Source organism: Acanthochromis polyacanthus, chromosome 3, assembly GCF_021347895.1.
Source record: "Acanthochromis polyacanthus isolate Apoly-LR-REF ecotype Palm Island chromosome 3, KAUST_Apoly_ChrSc, whole genome shotgun sequence".
Lineage (NCBI taxonomy): Eukaryota > Metazoa > Chordata > Actinopteri > Pomacentridae > Acanthochromis > Acanthochromis polyacanthus.
This window is the reverse complement of record NC_067115.1, coordinates 1018819-1041552: the sequence shown is the minus strand read 5'-3', so window position 1 is coordinate 1041552 and position 22734 is coordinate 1018819. Positions and strand designations below refer to the sequence as shown.

Genomic DNA, 22734 nt, shown 5'->3' with positions numbered 1-22734 from the left:
AATGTGGACAAAAACGTCATAGTTTAGTATGTCGTCCAAAATGTGACAAAAACGTCAGAGTTTAGTATGTCGTCCAAAATGTGACTAAAACGTCATCGTTTAGTATGTCGTCCAAAATGTGACTAAAACGTCATCGTTTAGTCTGTCTTCCAAAATGTGACAAAAACGTCATCGTTTAGTATGTCGTCCAAAATATGACGACATACTAAACTATGACGTTTTTGTCACATTTCGGACGACATACTAAACTATGACGTTTTAGTCACATTTTGGACGACATACTAAACTATGACGTTTTAGTCACATTTTGGACGACATACTAAACTATGACGTTTTAGTCACATTTCGGACGACATACTAAACTATGACGTTTTTGTCACATTTCGGACGACATACTAAACTATGACGTTTTAGTCACATTTCGGACGACATACTAAACTATGACGTTTTTGTCATATTTTGGATGACATACTAAACTATGACGTTTTTGTCACATTTTGGACGACATACTAAACTATGACGTTTTTGTCATATTTTGGACGACATGCTAAACTATGACGTTTTTGTCACATTTCGGACGACATACTAAACTATGACGTTTTTGTCACATTTTGGCCGACATACTAAACTATGACGTTTTTGTCATATTTTGGACGACATACTAAACTATGACGTTTTTGTCACATTTTGGACGACATACTAAACTATGACGTTTTAGTCACATTTCGGACGACATACTAAACTATGACGTTTTAGTCACATTTTGGACGACACACTAAACTACGACGTTTTAGTCACACTTCGGACGAAACACTAAACTATGACGTTTTTGTCACATTTTGGACGACATACTAAACTATGACGTTTTAGTCACATTTTGGACGACATACTAAACTATGACGTTTTAGTCACATTTCGGACGACATACTAAACTATGACGTTTTTGTCACATTTTGGACGACATACTAAACTATGACGTTTTAGTCATATTTCGGACGAAACACTAAATTATGACGTTTTAGTCATATTTCGGACGAAACACTAAACTATGACGTTTTTGTCATATTTTGGAAGACATACTAAACTATGACGTTTTTGTCATATTTTGGACGACATACTAAACTATGACGTTTTTGTCACATTTCGGACGACATATTAAACTTAAAACGTCATGGTTTAGTATGTCGTCCGAGATGTGACAAAAACGTCATAGTTTAGTATGTCGTCCAAAATATGACAAAAACGTCATAGTTTAGTATGTCGTCCAAAATATGACAAAAACGTCATAGTTTAGTATGTCTTCCAAAATGTGACTAAAACGTCATAGTTTAGTATGTCGTCCAAAATATGACAAAAAACGTCATAGTTTAGTATGTCGTCCGAAATGTGACAAAAACGTCATAGTTTAGTATGTCTTCCAAAATGTGACAAAAACGTCATAGTTTAGTATGTCGTCCGAAATATGACAAAAACGTCATAGTTTAGTATGTCGTCAGAAATGTGACTAAAACGTCATAGTTTAGTGTTTCGTCCGAAATGTGACTAAAACGTCATAGTTTAGTATGTCGTCCAAAATGTGACAAAAACGTCATAGTTTAGTATGTCGTCTGAAATGTGACTAAAACGTCAGAGTTTAGTATGTCGTCCGAAATGTGACTAAAACGTCAGAGTTTAGTATGTCGTCCAAAATGTGACAAAAACGTCATAGTTTAGTGTTTCGTCCGAAATGTGACTAAAACGTCATAATTTCGTTTGTCGTCCAAAATGTGTCAAAAATGACATAGTTTAGTATGTTGTCCAAAATATGGGAAAAAAAAGTCATAGTTTAGTATGTCGTCCAAAATATGGAAAAAAAATGTCATAGTTTAGTATGTCGTCCAAAATGTGACAAAAACGTCATAGTTTAGTATGTCGTCCGAAATGTGACAAAAACGTCAGAGTTTAGTATGTCGTCCAAAATGTGACAAAAACGTCAGAGTTTAGTATGTCGTCCAAAATGTGGACTAAAACGTCATAGTTTAGTATGTCGTCCGAGATGTGACTAAAACGTCATAGTTTAGTATGTCGTCCAAAATGTGGACAAAAACGTCATAGTTTAGTATGTCGTCCAAAATGTGACAAAAACGTCATAGTTTCGTATGTCGTCCAAAATGTGACAAAAACGTCAGAGTTCAGTATGTCGTCCGAAATGTGACAAAAACGTCAGAGTTTAGTGTTTCGTCCGAAATGTGGACAAAAACGTCAGAGTTTAGTATGTCGTCCAAAATGTGACAAAAACGTCATAGTTTAGTATGTCGTCCAAAATGTGACAAAAACGTCATAGTTTAGTATGTCGACCAAAATGTGGACAAAAACGTCATAGTTTAGTATGTCGTCCAAAATGTGACAAAAACGTCATAGTTTAGTATGTCGTCCAAAATGTGGACAAAAACGTCATAGTTTAGTATGTCGTCCAAAATGTGACAAAAACGTCATAGTTTAGTATGTCGTCCAAAATGTGGACAAAAACGTCATAGTTTAGTATGTCGTCCAAAATGTGACAAAAACGTCATAGTTTAGTATGTCGTCCAAAATGTGGACAAAAACGTCATAGTTTAGTATGTCGTCCAAAATGTGGACAAAAACGTCATAGTTTAGTATGTCGTCCAAAATGTGACAAAAACGTCAGAGTTTAGTATGTCGTCCAAAATGTGACAAAAACGTCAGAGTTTAGTGTTTCGTCCGAAATGTGGACAAAAACGTCATAGTTTAGTATGTCTTCCAAAATGTGACAAAAACGTCATAGTTTAGTATGTCGTCCAAAATGTGACAAAAACGTCATAGTTTAGTATGTCGTCCAAAATGTGGACAAAAACGTCATAGTTTAGTATGTCGTCCAAAATGTGACAAAAACGTCAGAGTTTAGTATGTCGTCCAAAATGTGACTAAAACGTCATCGTTTAGTATGTCGTCCAAAATGTGACTAAAACGTCATCGTTTAGTCTGTCTTCCAAAATGTGACAAAAACGTCAGAGTTTAGTGTTTCGTCCGAAATGTGAAAAAAACGTCATAGTTTAGTATGTCGTCCGAAATGTGACAAAAACGTCAGAGTTTAGTATGTCGTCCAAAATGTGACAAAAACGTCAGAGTTTAGTATGTCGTCCAAAATGTGGACTAAAACGTCATAGTTTAGTATGTCGTCCGAGATGTGACTAAAACGTCATAGTTTAGTATGTCGTCCAAAATGTGGACAAAAACGTCATAGTTTAGTATGTCGTCCAAAATGTGACAAAAACGTCATAGTTTCGTATGTCGTCCAAAATGTGACAAAAACGTCAGAGTTCAGTATGTCGTCCGAAATGTGACAAAAACGTCAGAGTTTAGTGTTTCGTCCGAAATGTGGACAAAAACGTCAGAGTTTAGTATGTCGTCCAAAATGTGACAAAAACGTCATAGTTTAGTATGTCGTCCAAAATGTGACAAAAACGTCATAGTTTAGTATGTCGTCCAAAATGTGGACAAAAACGTCATAGTTTAGTATGTCGTCCAAAATGTGACAAAAACGTCATAGTTTAGTATGTCGTCCAAAATGTGGACAAAAACGTCATAGTTTAGTATGTCGTCCAAAATGTGACAAAAACGTCAGAGTTTAGTATGTCGTCCAAAATGTGACTAAAACGTCATCGTTTAGTATGTCGTCCAAAATGTGACTAAAACGTCATCGTTTAGTCTGTCTTCCAAAATGTGACAAAAACGTCAGAGTTTAGTGTTTCGTCCGAAATGTGAAAAAAACGTCATAGTTTAGTATGTCGTCCAAAATGTGACTAAAACGTCATAGTTTAGTATGTCGTCCGAAATGTGACTAAAGCGTCATAGTTTAGTATGTCGTCCAAAATGTGACTAAAACGTCATAGTTTAGTATGTCGTCCAAAATATGACAAAAACGTCATCGTTTAGTATGTCGTCCGAAATGTGACTAAAACGTCATAGTTTAGTATGTCGTCCAAAATATGACAAAAACGTCATAGTTTAGTATGTCGTCCAAAATGTGACTAAAACGTCATAGTTTAGTATGTCGTCCAAAATATGACAAAAACGTCATCGTTTAGTATGTCGTCCAAAATGTGACTAAAACGTCATAATTTAGTATGTCGTCCAAAATATGACAAAAACGTCATAGTTTAGTTTGTCGTCCGAAATGTGACAAAAACGTCATAGTTTAGTATGTCGTCCAAAATGTGACAAAAACGTCAGAGTTTAGTATGTCGTCCAAAATGTGGACTAAAACGTCATAGGTTAGTATGTCGTCCAAAATGTGACTAAAACGTCATCGTTTAGTATGTCGTCCAAAATGTGACTAAAACGTCATAGTTTAGTATGTCGTCCAAAATGTGACTAAAACGTCATAGTTTAGTATGTCGTCCAAAATGTGACTAAAACGTCATAGTTTAGTATGTCGTCCAAAATGTGACTAAAACGTCATAGTTTAGTATGTCGTCCGAAATGTGACAAAAACGTCATCGTTTAGTATGTCGTCCAAAATGTGACTAAAACGTCATCGTTTAGTCTGTCTTCCAAAATGTGACAAAAACGTCAGAGTTTAGTGTTTCGTCCGAAATGTGAAAAAAACGTCATAGTTTAGTATGTCGTCCAAAATGTGACTAAAACGTCATAGTTTAGTATGTCGTCCGAAATGTGACTAAAACGTCATAGTTTAGTATGTCGTCCAAAATATGACAAAAACGTCATCGTTTAGTATGTCGTCCGAAATGTGACTAAAACGTCATAGTTTAGTATGTCGTCCAAAATATGACAAAAACGTCATAGTTTAGTATGTCGTCCAAAATGTGACTAAAACGTCATAGTTTAGTATGTCGTCCAAAATATGACAAAAACGTCATCGTTTAGTATGTCGTCCAAAATGTGACTAAAACGTCATAATTTAGTATGTCGTCCAAAATATGACAAAAACGTCATAGTTTAGTATGTCGTCCGAAATGTGACAAAAACGTCATAGTTTAGTATGTCGTCCAAAATGTGACAAAAACGTCAGAGTTTAGTATGTCGTCCAAAATGTGGACTAAAACGTCATAGGTTAGTATGTCGTCCAAAATGTGACTAAAACGTCATCGTTTAGTATGTCGTCCAAAATGTGACTAAAACGTCATCGTTTAGTCTGTCTTCCAAAATGTGACAAAAACGTCATAGTTTAGTATGTCGTCCGAAATATGACAAAAACGTCATAGTTTAGTATGTCGTCAGAAATGTGACTAAAATGTCATAGTTTAGTGTTTCGTCCAAAATGTGACTAAACGTCATCGTTTAGTATGTCGTCCAAAATGTGGACAAAAACGTCAGAGTTTAGTGTTTCGTCCGAGATGTGACAAAAACGTCATAGTTTCGTATGTCGTCCGAAATGTGACAAAAACGTCATCGTTTAGTCTGTCTTCCAAAATGTGACAAAAACGTCAGAGTTTAGTGTTTCGTACGAAATTGAAAAAAACGTCATAGTTTAGTATGTCGTCCAAAATGTGACTAAAACGTCATAGTTTAGTATGTCGTCCAAAATATGACAAAAACGTCATAGTTTAGTATGTCGTCCGAAATGTGACAAAAACGTCATAGTTTAGTATGTCTTCCAAAATGTGACAAAAACGTCATAGTTTAGTATGTCGTCCGAAATATGACAAAAACGTCATAGTTTAGTATGTCGTCAGAAATGTGACTAAAACGTCATAGTTTAGTATGTCGTCCAAAATGTGGACAAAAACGTCATAGTTTAGTATGTCGTCCAAAATGTGACAAAAACGTCATAGTTTAGTATGTCGTCCAAAATGTGGACAAAAACGTCATAGTTTAGTATGTCGTCCAAAATGTGGACAAAAACGTCATAGTTTAGTATGTCGTCCAAAATGTGACAAAAACGTCAGAGTTTAGTATGTCGTCCAAAATGTGACAAAAACGTCAGAGTTTAGTGTTTCGTCCGAAATGTGGACAAAAACGTCATAGTTTAGTATGTCTTCCAAAATGTGACAAAAACGTCATAGTTTAGTATGTCGTCCAAAATGTGACAAAAACGTCATAGTTTAGTATGTCGTCCAAAATGTGGACAAAAACGTCATAGTTTAGTATGTCGTCCAAAATGTGACAAAAACGTCAGAGTTTAGTATGTCGTCCAAAATGTGACTAAAACGTCATCGTTTAGTATGTCGTCCAAAATGTGACTAAAACGTCATCGTTTAGTATGTCGTCCAAATATGACAAAAACGTCATCGTTTAGTATGTCGTCCGAAATGTGACTAAAACGTCATAGTTTAGTATGTCGTCCAAAATATGACAAAAACGTCATAGTTTAGTATGTCGTCCAAAATGTGACTAAAACGTCATAGTTTAGTATGTCGTCCAAAATATGACAAAAACGTCATCGTTTAGTATGTCGTCCAAAATGTGACTAAAACGTCATAGTTTAGTATGTCGTCCAAAATATGACAAAAACGTCATCGTTTAGTATGTCGTCCAAAATGTGACTAAAACGTCATCGTTTAGTCTGTCTTCCAAAATGTGACAAAAACGTCAGAGTTTAGTGTTTCGTCCGAAATGTGAAAAAAACGTCATAGTTTAGTATGTCGTCCAAAATGTGACTAAAACGTCATAGTTTAGTATGTCGTCCGAAATGTGACTAAAACGTCATAGTCTAGTATGTCGTCCAAAATGTGACTAAAACGTCATAGTTTAGTATGTCGTCCAAAATATGACAAAAACGTCATAGTTTAGTATGTCGTCCGAAATGTGACAAAAACGTCATAGTTTAGTATGTCGTCCAAAATGTGACAAAAACGTCAGAGTTTAGTATGTCGTCCAAAATGTGGACTAAAACGTCAGAGTTTAGTGTTTCGTCCGAAATGTGAAAAAAACGTCATAGTTTAGTATGTCGTCCAAAATGTGACTAAAACGTCATAGTTTAGTATGTCGTCCGAAATGTGACTAAAACGTCATAGTTTAGTATGTCGTCCAAAATGTGACTAAAACGTCATAGTTTAGTATGTCGTCCAAAATATGACAAAAACGTCATCGTTTAGTATGTCGTCCGAAATGTGACTAAAACGTCATAGTTTAGTATGTCGTCCAAAATATGACAAAAACGTCATAGTTTAGTATGTCGTCCAAAATGTGACTAAAACGTCATAGTTTAGTATGTCGTCCAAAATATGACAAAAACGTCATCGTTTAGTATGTCGTCCAAAATGTGACTAAAACGTCATAGTTTAGTATGTCGTCCAAAATATGACAAAAACGTCATCGTTTAGTATGTCGTCCAAAATGTGACTAAAACGTCATCGTTTAGTCTGTCTTCCAAAATGTGACAAAAACGTCAGAGTTTAGTGTTTCGTCCGAAATGTGAAAAAAACGTCATAGTTTAGTATGTCGTCCAAAATGTGACTAAAACGTCATAGTTTAGTATGTCGTCCGAAATGTGACTAAAACGTCATAGTTTAGTATGTCGTCCAAAATGTGACTAAAACGTCATAGTTTAGTATGTCGTCCAAAATATGACAAAAACGTCATAGTTTAGTATGTCGTCCGAAATGTGACAAAAACGTCATAGTTTAGTATGTCGTCCAAAATGTGACAAAAACGTCAGAGTTTAGTATGTCGTCCAAAATGTGGACTAAAACGTCATAGGTTAGTATGTCGTCCAAAATGTGACTAAAACGTCATCGTTTAGTATGTCGTCCAAAATGTGACTAAAACGTCATAGTTTAGTATGTCGTCCAAAATGTGACTAAAACGTCATAGTTTAGTATGTCGTCCGAAATGTGACAAAAACGTCATCGTTTAGTATGTCGTCCAAAATGTGACTAAAACGTCATCGTTTAGTCTGTCTTCCAAAATGTGACAAAAACGTCAGAGTTTAGTGTTTCGTCCGAAATGTGAAAAAAACGTCATAGTTTAGTATGTCGTCCAAAATGTGACTAAAACGTCATAGTTTAGTATGTCGTCCGAAATGTGACTAAAACGTCATAGTTTAGTATGTCGTCCAAAATATGACAAAAACGTCATCGTTTAGTATGTCGTCCAAAATATGACAAAAACGTCATAGTTTAGTATGTCGTCCAAAATGTGACTAAAACGTCATAGTTTAGTATGTCGTCCAAAATATGACAAAAACGTCATCGTTTAGTATGTCGTCCAAAATGTGACTAAAACGTCATAGGTTAGTATGTCGTCCAAAATATGACAAAAACGTCATCGTTTAGTATGTCGTCCGAAATGTGACAAAAACGTCATAGTTTAGTATGTCGTCCAAAATATGACAAAAACGTCATAGTTTAGTATGTCGTCCAAAATGTGACTAAAACGTCATAGTTTAGTATGTCGTCCAAAATATGACAAAAACGTCATCGTTTAGTATGTCGTCCAAAATGTGACTAAAACGTCATAATTTAGTATGTCGTCCAAAATATGACAAAAACGTCATAGTTTAGTATGTCGTCCGAAATGTGACAAAAACGTCATAGTTTAGTATGTCGTCCAAAATGTGACAAAAACGTCAGAGTTTAGTATGTCGTCCAAAATGTGGACTAAAACGTCATAGGTTAGTATGTCGTCCAAAATGTGACTAAAACGTCATCGTTTAGTATGTCGTCCAAAATGTGACTAAAACGTCATCGTTTAGTCTGTCTTCCAAAATGTGACAAAAACGTCATAGTTTAGTATGTCGTCCGAAATATGACAAAAACGTCATAGTTTAGTATGTCGTCAGAAATGTGACTAAAATGTCATAGTTTAGTGTTTCGTCCAAAATGTGACTAAAACGTCATCGTTTAGTATGTCGTCCAAAATGTGGACAAAAACGTCATAGTTTAGTATGTCGTCCGAGATGTGACAAAAACGTCATAGTTTCGTATGTCGTCCGAAATGTGACAAAAACGTCATCGTTTAGTCTGTCTTCCAAAATGTGACAAAAACGTCAGAGTTTAGTGTTTCGTACGAAATTGAAAAAAACGTCATAGTTTAGTATGTCGTCCAAAATGTGACTAAAACGTCATAGTTTAGTATGTCGTCCAAAATATGACAAAAACGTCATAGTTTAGTATGTCGTCCGAAATGTGACAAAAACGTCATAGTTTAGTATGTCTTCCAAAATGTGACAAAAACGTCATAGTTTAGTATGTCGTCCGAAATATGACAAAAACGTCATAGTTTAGTATGTCGTCAGAAATGTGACTAAAACGTCATAGTTTAGTGTTTCGTCCGAAATGTGACTAAAACGTCGTATGTCGTCCAAAATGTGACAAAAACGTCATAGTTTAGTATGTCGTCCGAAATGTGACTAAAACGTCAGAGTTTAGTATGTCGTCCGAAATGTGACTAAAACGTCATAGTTTAGTATGTCGTCCAAAATGTGACAAAAACGTCAGAGTTTAGTGTTTCGTCCGAAATGTGACTAAAACGTCATAATTTCGTTTGTCGTCCAAAATGTGTCAAAAATGACATAGTTTAGTATGTTGTCCAAAATATGGGAAAAAAAAATCATAGTTTAGTATGTCGTCCAAAATATGGAAAAAAAATGTCATAGTTTAGTATGTCGTCCAAAATATGGAAAAAAAAGTCATAGTTTAGTATGTCGTCCAAAATATGGAAAAAAAATGTCATAGTTTAGTATGTCGTCCAAAATATGGAAAAAAAATGTCATAGTTTAGTATGTCGTCCAAAATATGGAAAAAAAACGTCATAGTTTAGTATGTCGTCCAAAATATGACAAAAACGTCATCGTTTAGTATGTCGTCCAAAATGTGACTAAAACGTCATAATTTAGTATGTCGTCCGAAATATGACAAAAACGTCATAGTTTAGTATGTCGTCCGAAATGTGACAAAAACGTCATAGTTTAGTATGTCGTCCAAAATGTGACAAAAACGTCAGAGTTTAGTATGTCGTCCAAAATGTGGACTAAAACGTCATAGGTTAGTATGTCGTCCAAAATGTGACTAAAACGTCATCGTTTAGTATGTCGTCCAAAATGTGACTAAAACGTCATCGTTTAGTCTGTCTTCCAAAATGTGACAAAAACGTCATAGTTTAGTATGTCGTCCGAAATATGACAAAAACGTCATAGTTTAGTATGTCGTCAGAAATGTGACTAAAATGTCATAGTTTAGTGTTTCGTCCAAAATGTGACTAAAACGTCATCGTTTAGTATGTCGTCCAAAATGTGGACAAAAACGTCATAGTTTAGTATGTCGTCCGAGATGTGACAAAAACGTCATAGTTTCGTATGTCGTCCGAAATGTGACAAAAACGTCATCGTTTAGTCTGTCTTCCAAAATGTGACAAAAACGTCAGAGTTTAGTGTTTCGTACGAAATTGAAAAAAACGTCATAGTTTAGTATGTCGTCCAAAATGTGACTAAAACGTCATAGTTTAGTATGTCGTCCAAAATATGACAAAAACGTCATAGTTTAGTATGTCGTCCGAAATGTGACAAAAACGTCATAGTTTAGTATGTCTTCCAAAATGTGACAAAAACGTCATAGTTTAGTATGTCGTCCGAAATATGACAAAAACGTCATAGTTTAGTATGTCGTCAGAAATGTGACTAAAACGTCATAGTTTAGTGTTTCGTCCGAAATGTGACTAAAACGTCGTATGTCGTCCAAAATGTGACAAAAACGTCATAGTTTAGTATGTCGTCCGAAATGTGACTAAAACGTCAGAGTTTAGTATGTCGTCCGAAATGTGACTAAAACGTCATAGTTTAGTATGTCGTCCAAAATGTGACAAAAACGTCAGAGTTTAGTGTTTCGTCCGAAATGTGACTAAAACGTCATAATTTCGTTTGTCGTCCAAAATGTGTCAAAAATGACATAGTTTAGTATGTTGTCCAAAATATGGGAAAAAAAAATCATAGTTTAGTATGTCGTCCAAAATATGGAAAAAAAATGTCATAGTTTAGTATGTCGTCCAAAATATGGAAAAAAAAAGTCATAGTTTAGTATGTCGTCCAAAATATGGAAAAAAAATGTCATAGTTTAGTATGTCGTCCAAAATATGGAAAAAAAATGTCATAGTTTAGTATGTCGTCCAAAATATGGAAAAAAAATGTCATAGTTTAGTATGTCGTCCAAAATGTGACTAAAACGTCATAGTTTAGTATGTCGTCCAAAATGTGACTAAAACGTCATAGTTTAGTATGTCGTCCAAAATGTGACTAAAACGTCATAGTTTAGTATGTCGTCCAAAATATGACAAAAACGTCATAGTTTAGTATGTCGTCCGAAATGTGACAAAAACGTCATAGTTTAGTATGTCTTCCAAAATGTGACAAAAACGTCATAGTTTAGTATGTCGTCCGAAATATGACAAAAACGTCATAGTTTAGTATGTCGTCAGAAATGTGACTAAAACGTCATAGTTTAGTGTTTCGTCCGAAATGTGACTAAAACGTCGTATGTCGTCCAAAATGTGACAAAAACGTCATAGTTTAGTATGTCGTCCGAAATGTGACTAAAACGTCAGAGTTTAGTATGTCGTCCGAAATGTGACTAAAACGTCATAGTTTAGTATGTCGTCCAAAATGTGACAAAAACGTCAGAGTTTAGTGTTTCGTCCGAAATGTGACTAAAACGTCATAATTTCGTTTGTCGTCCAAAATGTGTCAAAAATGACATAGTTTAGTATGTTGTCCAAAATATGGGAAAAAAAAATCATAGTTTAGTATGTCGTCCAAAATATGGAAAAAAAATGTCATAGTTTAGTATGTCGTCCAAAATATGGAAAAAAAAAAGTCATAGTTTAGTATGTCGTCCAAAATATGGAAAAAAAATGTCATAGTTTAGTATGTCGTCCAAAATATGGAAAAAAAATGTCATAGTTTAGTATGTCGTCCAAAATATGGAAAAAAAATGTCATAGTTTAGTATGTCGTCCAAAATGTGACTAAAACGTCATAGTTTAGTATGTCGTCCAAAATGTGACTAAAACGTCATAGTTTAGTATGTCGTCCAAAATGTGACTAAAACGTCATAGTTTAGTATGTCGTCCAAAATGTGACTAAAACGTCATAGTTTAGTATGTCGTCCAAAATGTGACAAAGTAGGCCGTGAAAAACACTATAGAGCAGCTGCCCACAGAGTTGAAGAGTACCCATATTGCTGAACAGGTTAAGCAGGCAACTTGTGTACAGGAGCTGGTCTCCACCTCAGCGGCCTGTGTTGCGTGTCCTCCCCCGATTCATGTCTACTTTCACTGCCACCGTTGAATAAAGCCGAAAAAAATGTCAGAGTTTGGTATGCCATCCGAAAATGGACAAGCATATTTTAATATGACAAAAATCTGCCACTTTGCAGCCAGAAACTGAAAAAAAGAAGAAAACCACATTAATTTCATCGATCCAGTAGCTTTTATTGTCCTCTCATATTAATTTTGAACAAGTTTTGGGGCACTGCTTTTCAACAATTCTGCAGGTATTTATGCCGTCACAGACAGTTTTTGAGTCATATTGGACAAGTTTTGAAGCATTTTGAATCCGTTTTTCAACAATTCTGGAAAACCTCATCATTTTAAACCATTTTTGAGTCATTTTATTCGAGTTCCAGTTTTCAAAATTTGCCCGAAATCGCCCAAAAAATTACTTAAGATGTCAAGAAATTGTCCAAAATGACATGAAACTGATCTAAAATTACAAAGCATTCTCCAAAATTACTCGAACATGGTCTAAGCTTCAGGACAAACCAGCTGGAGAAATGTCTTCCAGAACCTCTGGCTGGTTTCTCCTGAAGCGCTGCGGTCTCCTCATCCTGTAGATGTTGAACTATTTCCATGCTGACTGATAAACGGTGTTTTGTAGTTCAGAGCGTTAGAGGGCAGCAGACTCTTTAATACATCAGATTACAATAAAGACACAGAGAGAGAAAGCACTTTAAGCCTGATTCCATTCTCAGTACTTTTGTCGAAGCTGTGGAGCTCACAGAAACATTTCAGGTCTTAATTATTGATGTGGTGTTGTCCCTGCTGTCAGGTCCTGGTCCTCAGACGGCTGCTGGCTGATTCTAAGCAGACACATCATGTCTAATCACAGTATTCAGGTTTTGGTTTGCCGTCTGCTGCTACGGTCCGGGGTATTCGAAGACGGCAGCGGCTCCCATCCCCGTCCCGATGCACATGGACACGACTCCGAACGCCCTGCAGACAGCAAGCAGAGAGCTGAGAACACGTTTTAAACAGGCGTGTTGGTTTGAAATGTTAGAAGTTCAGACCCACCTCCTGCCTCGGCGACGGAGCTCGTTGAGCAGCGTCACCACCTGGCGAGCGCCGGTGCAGCCCAGCGGGTGGCCCAGAGCGATGGCGCCGCCGTTCGGGTTCACCTTCTCCACAGGGATCCCCAGTTTCTCCACGCAGTAGACCGCCTGAGCAGCAGGAAGGGCCGGTTATCACCACGACCAGGTGGAGGGGAGAACATGGAACTAGGACCTCTACTGTTGCTGACTGACAAGTCGTTCCAGGACCCTAACTCACCTGGATTCTCATGAGAAAAATCTGGTGAAAACTTCCACCTAAACCCTGGAATCTTCCAGAATCCCTCAGCTCTGCTCCAAAAACTTCTAGAGTAGTAATCTCCTTAGCATTTATTGTAATAATATAGAAACATATTTCCTATAAAAGACAACATCATGGAACCACATTGGTATTTAAAGGGTTTAAATCCTGGAAAAAAAACAATATTTGTATTTTATTTCTTAGTTCTTTTTGTGATTGTAGCTTCTCTCTCTAACTTTAGCTGTGTAGTTAGCTTCCAGAAAATCCAGGATGTGAGCTGGCTGGAACGACTAATTTAAGTCAGAGAAAGAGTTCTCAAACTGAAAGACGTCTGATTAAAATGATCTGTTCGGGTTCTGAACTCACCTGACTTGCGAAGGCCTCGTTGATTTCAAACACATCGATATCAGCCACAGTCAGTCCTGAGGAGAGAGTCGGATTCATGAAGAAAACACTGGGAGGAAAGTAGAAAGTTGATTACATACGGTTTTGTTGACAGTAAAAGATAAAACTACACAACAACAAAACCACCTTAGCAGGAAAGTACCATTAAAGCATCTTACAGTAAAAGTACTCATTTTACAAAAGAGTACTTTTACTTATGATATTATTTATGAACAGATTGTTTTCAGATTCTGGGCTTGTCTCTTATGTTTGCTGTTTAATAAAATGATGATAATAAATAAAACTAACTTAGAACTAAATCTTAAAGCTGTCAGTAAAAGCTTTGTATTCAGCTTCTCTCTAACTTTAACTTTATATTTACATTCTCTCTAACTTTAGCTGTGTATTTAGCTTCTTTCTATGACTTTAGCTGTGTGCTTAGTCTTTTTCAATAGCTTTAGCTGTAGCTAGCTTGTCTCTAACTTTAGCTGTGCAATTAGCTTCTCTCTAATGTTAGCTTTGTAATTAGCAGGCTATTATTTTTTAGCTTATTTCTGGATTCCTTTGAGAAGTATGAATCATCATAAAGTAGAAGTACTACAACTACTTCACTACACTTCCAATACTTGAGTAAAAGTGCTCAGTTACTGCCCCCCCTACCAGCCTTCTCCAGAGCTGCAGGGATGGCGACGGCCGGTCCGATACCCATCACATCAGGAGGGACCCCCACCACGGCGCTGGCCCTCAGGACCCCTAGAACCGGCAGCCCCAGAGCCTCCACCGCAGCCCTGCGGCCCACCAGCAGGGCGGCCGCCCCGTCGCTCACCTGGCTGGAGTTACCTGAGACACAGGCGTGTGAGAGTTAGCAGCGGTCGGGGAACTCCCCCGGGGGTCTGCCGTGTCCGGCGCTGACCTGCCGTGGTGCTGCCGTCCGGCGTGAAGGCCGGCCTCAGCTTAGCGAGTCCCTCCAGCGTCGTTCCCGGCCGGACGCCTTCGTCTCTGCTGACCGTCACCTGTAGCTGTTTGCCGTCAGCGTCCACGAACCTGGTCGTGACGGGGACGATCTCCTGGTCGAACCGGCCCAGACTCTGAGCCCGGGCCGCCCTGCAGCAGGAGACAGTAGGGTTACATCCTGCAGAGAGGTCCGGTTATCTTCTAGTCTGTAGTTTGAGTCAGGTTCAAATGATTACATCCTGCTTCAGCCAGCAGAAGGATCATCACTGCTTTATTTATATCCCAGGATATGCTTGGACTACTGCCGCCTACATCTGTTCTCTAACTGCACAGAGAAGTTCTGATCTTCACTCGTTTCTTTCTGTTTTATGAGCTCCTACTGAATCTAGTCAACATTCTTCTGTTTACTTTGATCAGAACACGTTGCAGAAAGATTGAAAACTAACCGAGTTCATCTCAGTGAGACCTTTTAAAGCCGAACTGTGACTTCTGGACACAACATGAACTTGTTCATCTTTTTATCATGATTTTGTTGCTGGTGTGGTTTAGTCAGTGTGCGTTTTGTCTATCTGGGCCGGATAAGAGGCCGTTAAGCTCCTGGTTGAATAAACTGGAGGGATTACTTCTGCTGTGAGCTCAGAGCGAAGGCGTCCTGCTTCTCTCTGGAGACTCCAAACCTCTCAGCGACGTTCTCCGACGTGATCCTACAGAAAAACAAACGTTTAATGACGGGAACGTCTCATAGAACAACAAAGTGAAAGACATCTGAAGACGACATGTTGGCTTTGGTTCTAATAATGATGATGTGTTGTTATCATCCAGGTGTTTCTACAGCTGGATGTGACTGAGCTTTAACTCACCCCATGGGGATGAGGCAGTCTCTGGCCTTCTCCACGTCCGACACTCTGGAGCTCAGATCTCCTGGATTCCCCATCGACTGCAGCGACATGCTCTCCACCCTGCAGAACACAGACTGGTCATCTCAACACGCTTCAGGAACATCAGCACACTTCACTGACTCTCTGAACTCCGTCAGTGTTGACCTGTATCAGCTTCAAAGTAGACGAGCCCCCAGTAGAGGGCAGAACCACGCCCATGCATGATACTCTATCAATTTTGATCATCCTATGTATCTCCCTCCCTACTTGATCTCCTGACCTGTAACTCCACAACTGAGCAGAGGACCTTAGACTGATCTTCAGTGCCAAGTTTGATCATCCTGACTTCAGCACTTGCAGAGATATCTGACCGGACATAGCCACATACATACTTATATACTTCCTCAGCCAGCCAGATACCGAAGCGAATGCAGTAACCCCGCTGACGTACGTCAGGCGTGGTTAATTATGATAAAAACATTTGAAAAATTAAAAAGATTTTCAAAAATGACTTGAACTTTGTCTAAATTCACTTAAAAATGATCCAAAATTGCTCAAAATTTTGCTGAAATGTCAAATGTTTGTTAAAAAATACCCAAATATGTCTGAAATGATGTAAAATTTACCTAAAATTACAAAAAAAATCATCTAAAATGACTAACAGACGTCCAAAGTGACTCTAAATTACTTTTAATTGTTGACTTGATTTAGAAAAAAACCAAGACAAAAAACAGAGAAAACACAAAAACATCACAAAGAGACAGAAAAGACCAAAAACACACACAAGACAAAACTGACAAAGAGGACATAAAACGATCGGATCCAGACAGGAAGTCAAAGAAGGGAGACCAAAGCCAGAGCAGATTTAACTCTGAGCTTCATCTGAAGGACAGAGAAGCACAGAAATGTTCACAAATGTTCTTTTTGTAATTTTAGGCAAATTTCATCTCATTTAAAACAATCTTTAAAATATTTTTTGACATTTTAAGTAGATTTTGAGCCATTTTGGGCTCACTTTCCACAAAGTTCAGTCATCTCAGATCAGATTTTCTCATTTTAAACTATTTTTTTCTCATTCGAGTTCCTTCATCCATCTTTGGAACCATACTGTGGTGTCTTTGTGTCTGATTTTTTTACATTTAAAACTAAACTTTTAAACAAATAAGGAACCAAAACTAGACTCATTTCTATTTAACTAACTTTGACTGGTTTCAGAGAATCTATCAGTCATTTTGGATGTAATTTAGGTCATTTTTTAAATATTTTCTTGTTTTCTGTCCATTTTTTTGTAACTTTCTGTGCCGTTATGTCATTTTGTGTCTCATCTTGATCATTTTGTGTTTATTTTCTATTTCATTTTTGTCATTTAGCATCCTGTTTTTGCCTCATTTTTGACCTTTTACGTCTCATTTTCTGTCACTTTGTCTCGTTTTTGTCGTGTTGCGTCTCTCTCCACTCATCTTGTGTTTAGTTTTTGGTTGTTTTCTGTTTTACTTCAGTTATTTAGCATCTTTGGGTCATTTAAACTTCACAGCCTTTAACACATTTTAAAACAATTTTTGACACATTTAGATCAGATTTTCTCATTTTAACCTGACTTCCAGTTGACAGAAGACAGAGTTCATCTTTTGCCATTTTAGTTCCTTTGTCCATCTTTAGAACCATTTTGTGGTGTTTTGTGTCTGTTTTTTTACATTTAAAACTAAATTTGTACACAAACAAGGAACCAAAACAAGATAAATTGGGTTTTAAAGTAATTTCCAGTTGCTTCAGAAAATCTATTAGTCATTTTAGATTATTTTCTTGTTACATTTTTCGCAATTTCTGTATTTTTCGTAAAAAATTGGACGCTCTAAGTAAGTTTTCTGAACAAACTGATGTCATTTTAGATCAGATTTAGCTCTTTTAACCTCACTTGGAGTCCATTTTTTGTCTCGTTTTTCTTGTTTTGTGTCTTTTTTTCCAGTCATTTCCCTTCTTCCATCCATCGTTGGAACCATTCTGTGGTATTTCTGTGTTGGTTTTTACATTTATAACTAAACTTTTAAACAAAAAAGTCATTAAAACAAGAGATCTCATTTTAAAGTAATCTTGAAATGTTTCAGAGAATCTATTAGTCATTTTCATTTTTGTTGTATTTTTGACACAATTTTGAAATTTTAAGTAAGTTTTGAGTCATTTTAGACATTTTAGTCACTTTACACAGACTTTTAGTGGATTTAGACACATTTCTGTCATTTCACATCACATTTCGTTATTTCAGCCTCATCTGGAGCTGCTTTCTGTGAACTGTGAGCTTCGTCTATCAGAACACATCTCCATGGTTCTCTGTCCTCCTTCATGTTCTGGTTCCTCAGAGCTGCAGGACTCCAGATGAACCTCAGTGAGTTAAAACAAGCAGCGGAACTAATCAGCTGCAGTCTGGAGTTCTGAAGGTTGAACCGAGCCAGACTTGAGTCCGTCCGGTGAGGAACCGACCCGCAGGCGAGGCCCAGGTCCACGCTTCTGCTCCGGATGGATCCCGCCAGGTTGAGGAGCGCCTGCAGGCCGGAGGAGCACTGCCGGTTCACCGTGTAGACCGGGACCGACTCCGGGAAGCCGCTGAGGAAGTGAGCCACTCTGGCCATGAGAGCGCCGGCGCCGGGCTGCAGCACGTTACCTGGACAGAGGTCAGAGGTCACAGGAAGCTCACCTGGAGAGCACCACCGCTGACATCACCGCTGACATCACTGCTGACATCACCGCTGACATCACTGCTGACATCACCGCTGACATCACCACCGCTGACATCACCGCTGACATCACCACCGCTCTGAACAGCTCACATATCTCCACAGAAAACTGACTGCAGGAATCAGAGCTTCACAGCGTTCACGTGTTTGCATCAAAGATTTCTCACAGGAAGGATTTTAAATTTAGCCGTTTAGCGCTATGTAGGAAAAAAATAATTCCTCTCGGGTTTGGCTTAATTTTTCTTTAGTATTTGGGAAGAAATTGTATTCATTTGTACTTTAATTTTTGATATTTTATTAAAATTTGTTCCTGCTTGTTTGGGTAGTTACATATATATATATATATATATATATATATATATATATATATATATATATATATACATATTAATTTGTTCATGTATTTTCAGACATTGCATTTATTTTTATTTATTTATATTTTAGATATTTAATTAAAACTTGTTAACATTTTTGGATACTGTATTTATTTGTATTTGATTTTTTAGAATATTTTGTTTCAGTTTGTTCCTGTTTTAAAAGTTGTATTTTTTCATTTTAACTTTTTAAAGATAATTTATCAAAACTTGTTCACATTTTTTGGGATATTGAATTTATATGTATGTTAATTTTTAGATATTTTATTAAAATTAGTTTTCTTTTTTAAATATTCTATTTTTTATTTGATTTTTTAGCTATTGTATTAAAATGTGTTCATTTTTTGAATATTGTATTTTTTTATTTGAATTTTTCTGAAAATATGTTGCTAAAATATTACTTTTGAAAAAGATATATTTTAAATTTAAAACTGTAAAGATATTTTATTAAAATTTGGTCACTTTTTGGAATTCTATTTATTTCTATTTTATCTTCAAGTTATTTTCTTAAAATTTGTTCCTGCTTTTTGGGTAGTTATATATACATACATGTATATATATATATTTAAATTTGTTCATGTATTTTCAGACATTATATTTATTTTTATTTATTTATATTTTAGATATTTTATTAAACAACATTTTTTGGATACTGTATTTATTTCTATTTTATTTTTTAGAATATTTTATTTCAATTTGTTCCTACTTTTTTTTGGAATTCTATTTATTTCTATTTTATCTTCAAGTTATTTTATTAAAATTTGTTCACGTTTTTGGACAATCTGTTCATTTTAATTTTATTTTTCAGATGTTTTATTAAATGCGTTCATTTGGGGTTTTTTTGTGTTTTCAGATATTCTATTATAATTTGGTCATATTTATTTGGATATTGTATTTTTTATCTTATTCATTTATTAGGTATTGAATTTTAATTATTTTAAGATACTTTATTAAACATTTGTTCAAGATTTTTTGGATTATGTATTTATTTTTATTTTATGTTATTATATATTTTATTAAATTTGAGTTCAGTTTCAGGCCATTTTGTGAAAATTTGTCATTTTTAGAATTTAAATTCTTTAAGATTGAAATTCTTCTAAAACATGTATTTTAGAGACACTTTGAACAGTTAGATTTTGATGACAATAGATTTTGAACAGTTCTGTGGAAACTTTGAACCATTTCCGGGACACATTTATTCTTTTAAAAAAAAATCATATTAGAAAAGAAGAAAAGAGTGTTTTCATTTACTGGACCTTCGAAGTGTTTCCTGAAAACTGAAAGAAAGTTGTGGATTTAAAGAAATCAGCTGATTCTGAGGGGATCAGGAGGAACTTTCTCAGAGTTAGAGGGTTTTATTTTGGAGGGACCAGAGGAAGTAAACAGAAAAGATGAAGCTGTGACCTCACCGACGCAGACGTCTCCCAGCCTATCAGGTGACAGTCCCACATCCGTCAGAACCGCCGTCATCACGGCGCTCAGCAACTCGTCGGGCGTCGTATCCTGAAAACATCAAACCCCGCCAAAATAAAAGTCCTGCATTCATCCACAGTGCAAGTTACAGGTACTTTTACTCGAGTACTCTCCCCGTCCTGCTGCTTATCTGTTAGGAATATTTCTTTATATTTTGTGTGAACATTTTCAGCATATTTTTCAACATTTTTATGAATATTTGGGACTTTTTATAAATAAGTTGTCGACATTTTTCTGACATTTTATTAACGTTTTCTTATAAACGTGATTTTTCAGCATATATTTCAATATTTAGTTGATATTTTTGTTCTGAAGCTCACATTCTTCTAATATTTGGATATTTTTTCACATTTTATTATGAAGACATTTTGTTCACATTTTTTGACTTTTGTGCATATTTTTGAATACTTCCCTCAAATTTTATTAATATTTTGGAACCATTTTACTGGATTTACTTTTCAAGATGTTTTTTATTTTTAATTTTTTTTTACACATTTTAAAGATTTTTTTTATATTTTTCAAAAGTTTTTAAGAACATTTTATGAACATGTTTAGGGCATTTTTCTGACACGTTTTGAAAATATTTTTGGACCATTTTAATAATGTTTTGGGGAATGTGATTTTTAAAAATTCTTCTTTGACGTATGTTAACATTATCTTGTTTTGTCACATTTTCTAAAATTTGTTGACACAACATTTTATTATGTGCCAAATATTATTCCTGATTTTCAAAGAAGACTGAAAAATATTCAGAAAATGTAAAAAAAAAAAACATATTAAACAAATGAAAAAAAAACAAAATAGTCCCATAATAATAATAATAATAATTAAAATACCCCACAAGTAATACAAATTTTCTTAGAGCTTCAATAAAATATAAGAAAATATTAAGTGTCTCTAAACTTTGAGAATCATTTTACTTCATACCATGTTCCAGCAATACCACAAAATCTTAATATTCTGTTGCCGTTTGTAAATTCGGTAAAGTTGGTGTTAAACTTTGGCCCAGTCGGCAAGTTTTGGTCAAACTCGGTAAAGTTCGTACTGTTGGCCGTTTTCAGAACTTCGGCCCAATCGGCAGATTTCGGTTAATCTCGGTAAACTTCGTGGTGTTTGTTGTTTTCTGAACTTTGGCCCAGTTTTCGGATAAACTCGGTAATGTTCGTGAGTTCGGTACCTTCAGAGTGCCTCTCTTCGCCCGTCCTATCGCAGTCCTCCGTCCGTGAACCACCACCACGTCGTCCGGAGAGTTGCGGCTGCGTGTCGCAGCTGCCGAGCCGCATTCCGCCCTCCGTAAGTCCCGGTTAAACTCAGCGGAGCCGCCGGGACACAAGTGTCCAGAAATGAGCTTTAATCGGTGCATGGCGTCGGCGGGCTGTCGGAGGCGTTGTAGAGAAGTTTGTACTGTGGACTGAGGAGGGACTTCCGGGGTTTTAACGGGAGGAGCGGAGGGACAAACAGAGCGTTGTCCATGTATTGATTAAAGCTGCTGTCCGGAGTTTGAATCGCAGCGTCTCCCAAAACACTGTTGGTCCCTCCCTCTGATTTCGCCCCTTTATTTGTGCACGCGCGCAGTACATGAGAGAAGTGCCCGGAGTGCTGCAGCATCTCGCCTGTTCTGCTGTTTTCCCCTCTTCTACATTTAGTACATTTAGTAAATAATAAAGGAATTACGTTAGAATGCTGTATTGAGTCTAACTTGTCCTAATACCAAAATAACATGAATCTGCTAGGACGAACGAGTAAAGTTTCAATATGTGATTACACTCGTGTATCCCTCTGGATGACGTTGTTTATCAAACTTAGTGCATTTACGCGTGTATATGTGTTAGATTGTTTATTTATTTCTATCTAGAGTTCAGAATTGCATGACTCCTCTGACGAAGAGTATGTCCCAGACGCCCCAACATCTTCCTCCAGAGGTCGGGCATCTAAACGAAGCCGTCAGGCGGGCTATGGAGGCCGTGGTCGGGGAGCGACGCGAGCACCCCGAGCCAAAAAACGTCCTGCAGTCTCTTGGCCTGACAAGCCGTGGGATTGGTAACTTTTCTGGAAGTTGCTGATCCCTGATGCTCTCTCCTCCACAAGCAAAACAAATGTGCGCGCGGTTGCGTAGTGCGTAGCTCGCCCACCTCTGCATGGGCTTGCTTGCTGTGCGCGTAACCGTTGATTGACAGCACGACAAAGCTGAAGCTCGAACTTGATTGGTCGGCAGCGACCGGCGCTTTTTGGAATAACATGGGGGTCTATGAGAGGAAGGCGGAGCTCAGGAATACATTTTCATATCGCGTTATACTAACTTTATATTATAGTATCGAACTAGACTAACACATTTAAGCTTTGTTAAACAATGATAGATAAATTGAAAACAAACGGAAACTCCGGACACGAGCTTTAAGCAAATACTGGCGTCAAAGTACAT

General features: G+C 36.7%; 1 protein-coding gene and 1 long non-coding RNA gene across 2 annotated transcripts; one reads left to right on the top strand and one right to left on the bottom strand.

The window, feature by feature from the left end:
• Positions 1 to 6691: 6691 nt before the first annotated feature.
• Positions 6692 to 12904, top strand: LOC127533255 (uncharacterized). The gene is made up of 2 exons (XR_007941036.1): positions 6692 to 8194; positions 9833 to 12904. It is a non-coding gene; the product is annotated as an uncharacterized LOC127533255 (long non-coding RNA).
• On the bottom strand, positions 12363 to 21772 carry acaa1 (acetyl-CoA acyltransferase 1). The gene is made up of 10 exons (XM_022214443.2): positions 21490 to 21772; positions 20249 to 20342; positions 18212 to 18392; positions 15716 to 15814; positions 15479 to 15559; positions 14815 to 15005; positions 14562 to 14741; positions 13884 to 13939; positions 13242 to 13387; positions 12363 to 13163 (listed from the first exon to the last, which is right to left on the bottom strand). The coding sequence occupies exons 1-10, from the start codon at positions 21673 to 21675 to the stop codon at positions 13088 to 13090; spliced, it is 1290 nt and encodes a 429-aa protein (XP_022070135.1). The 5' UTR covers positions 21676 to 21772; the 3' UTR covers positions 12363 to 13087.
• Between the last annotated feature and the right edge of the window lie 962 nt (positions 21773 to 22734).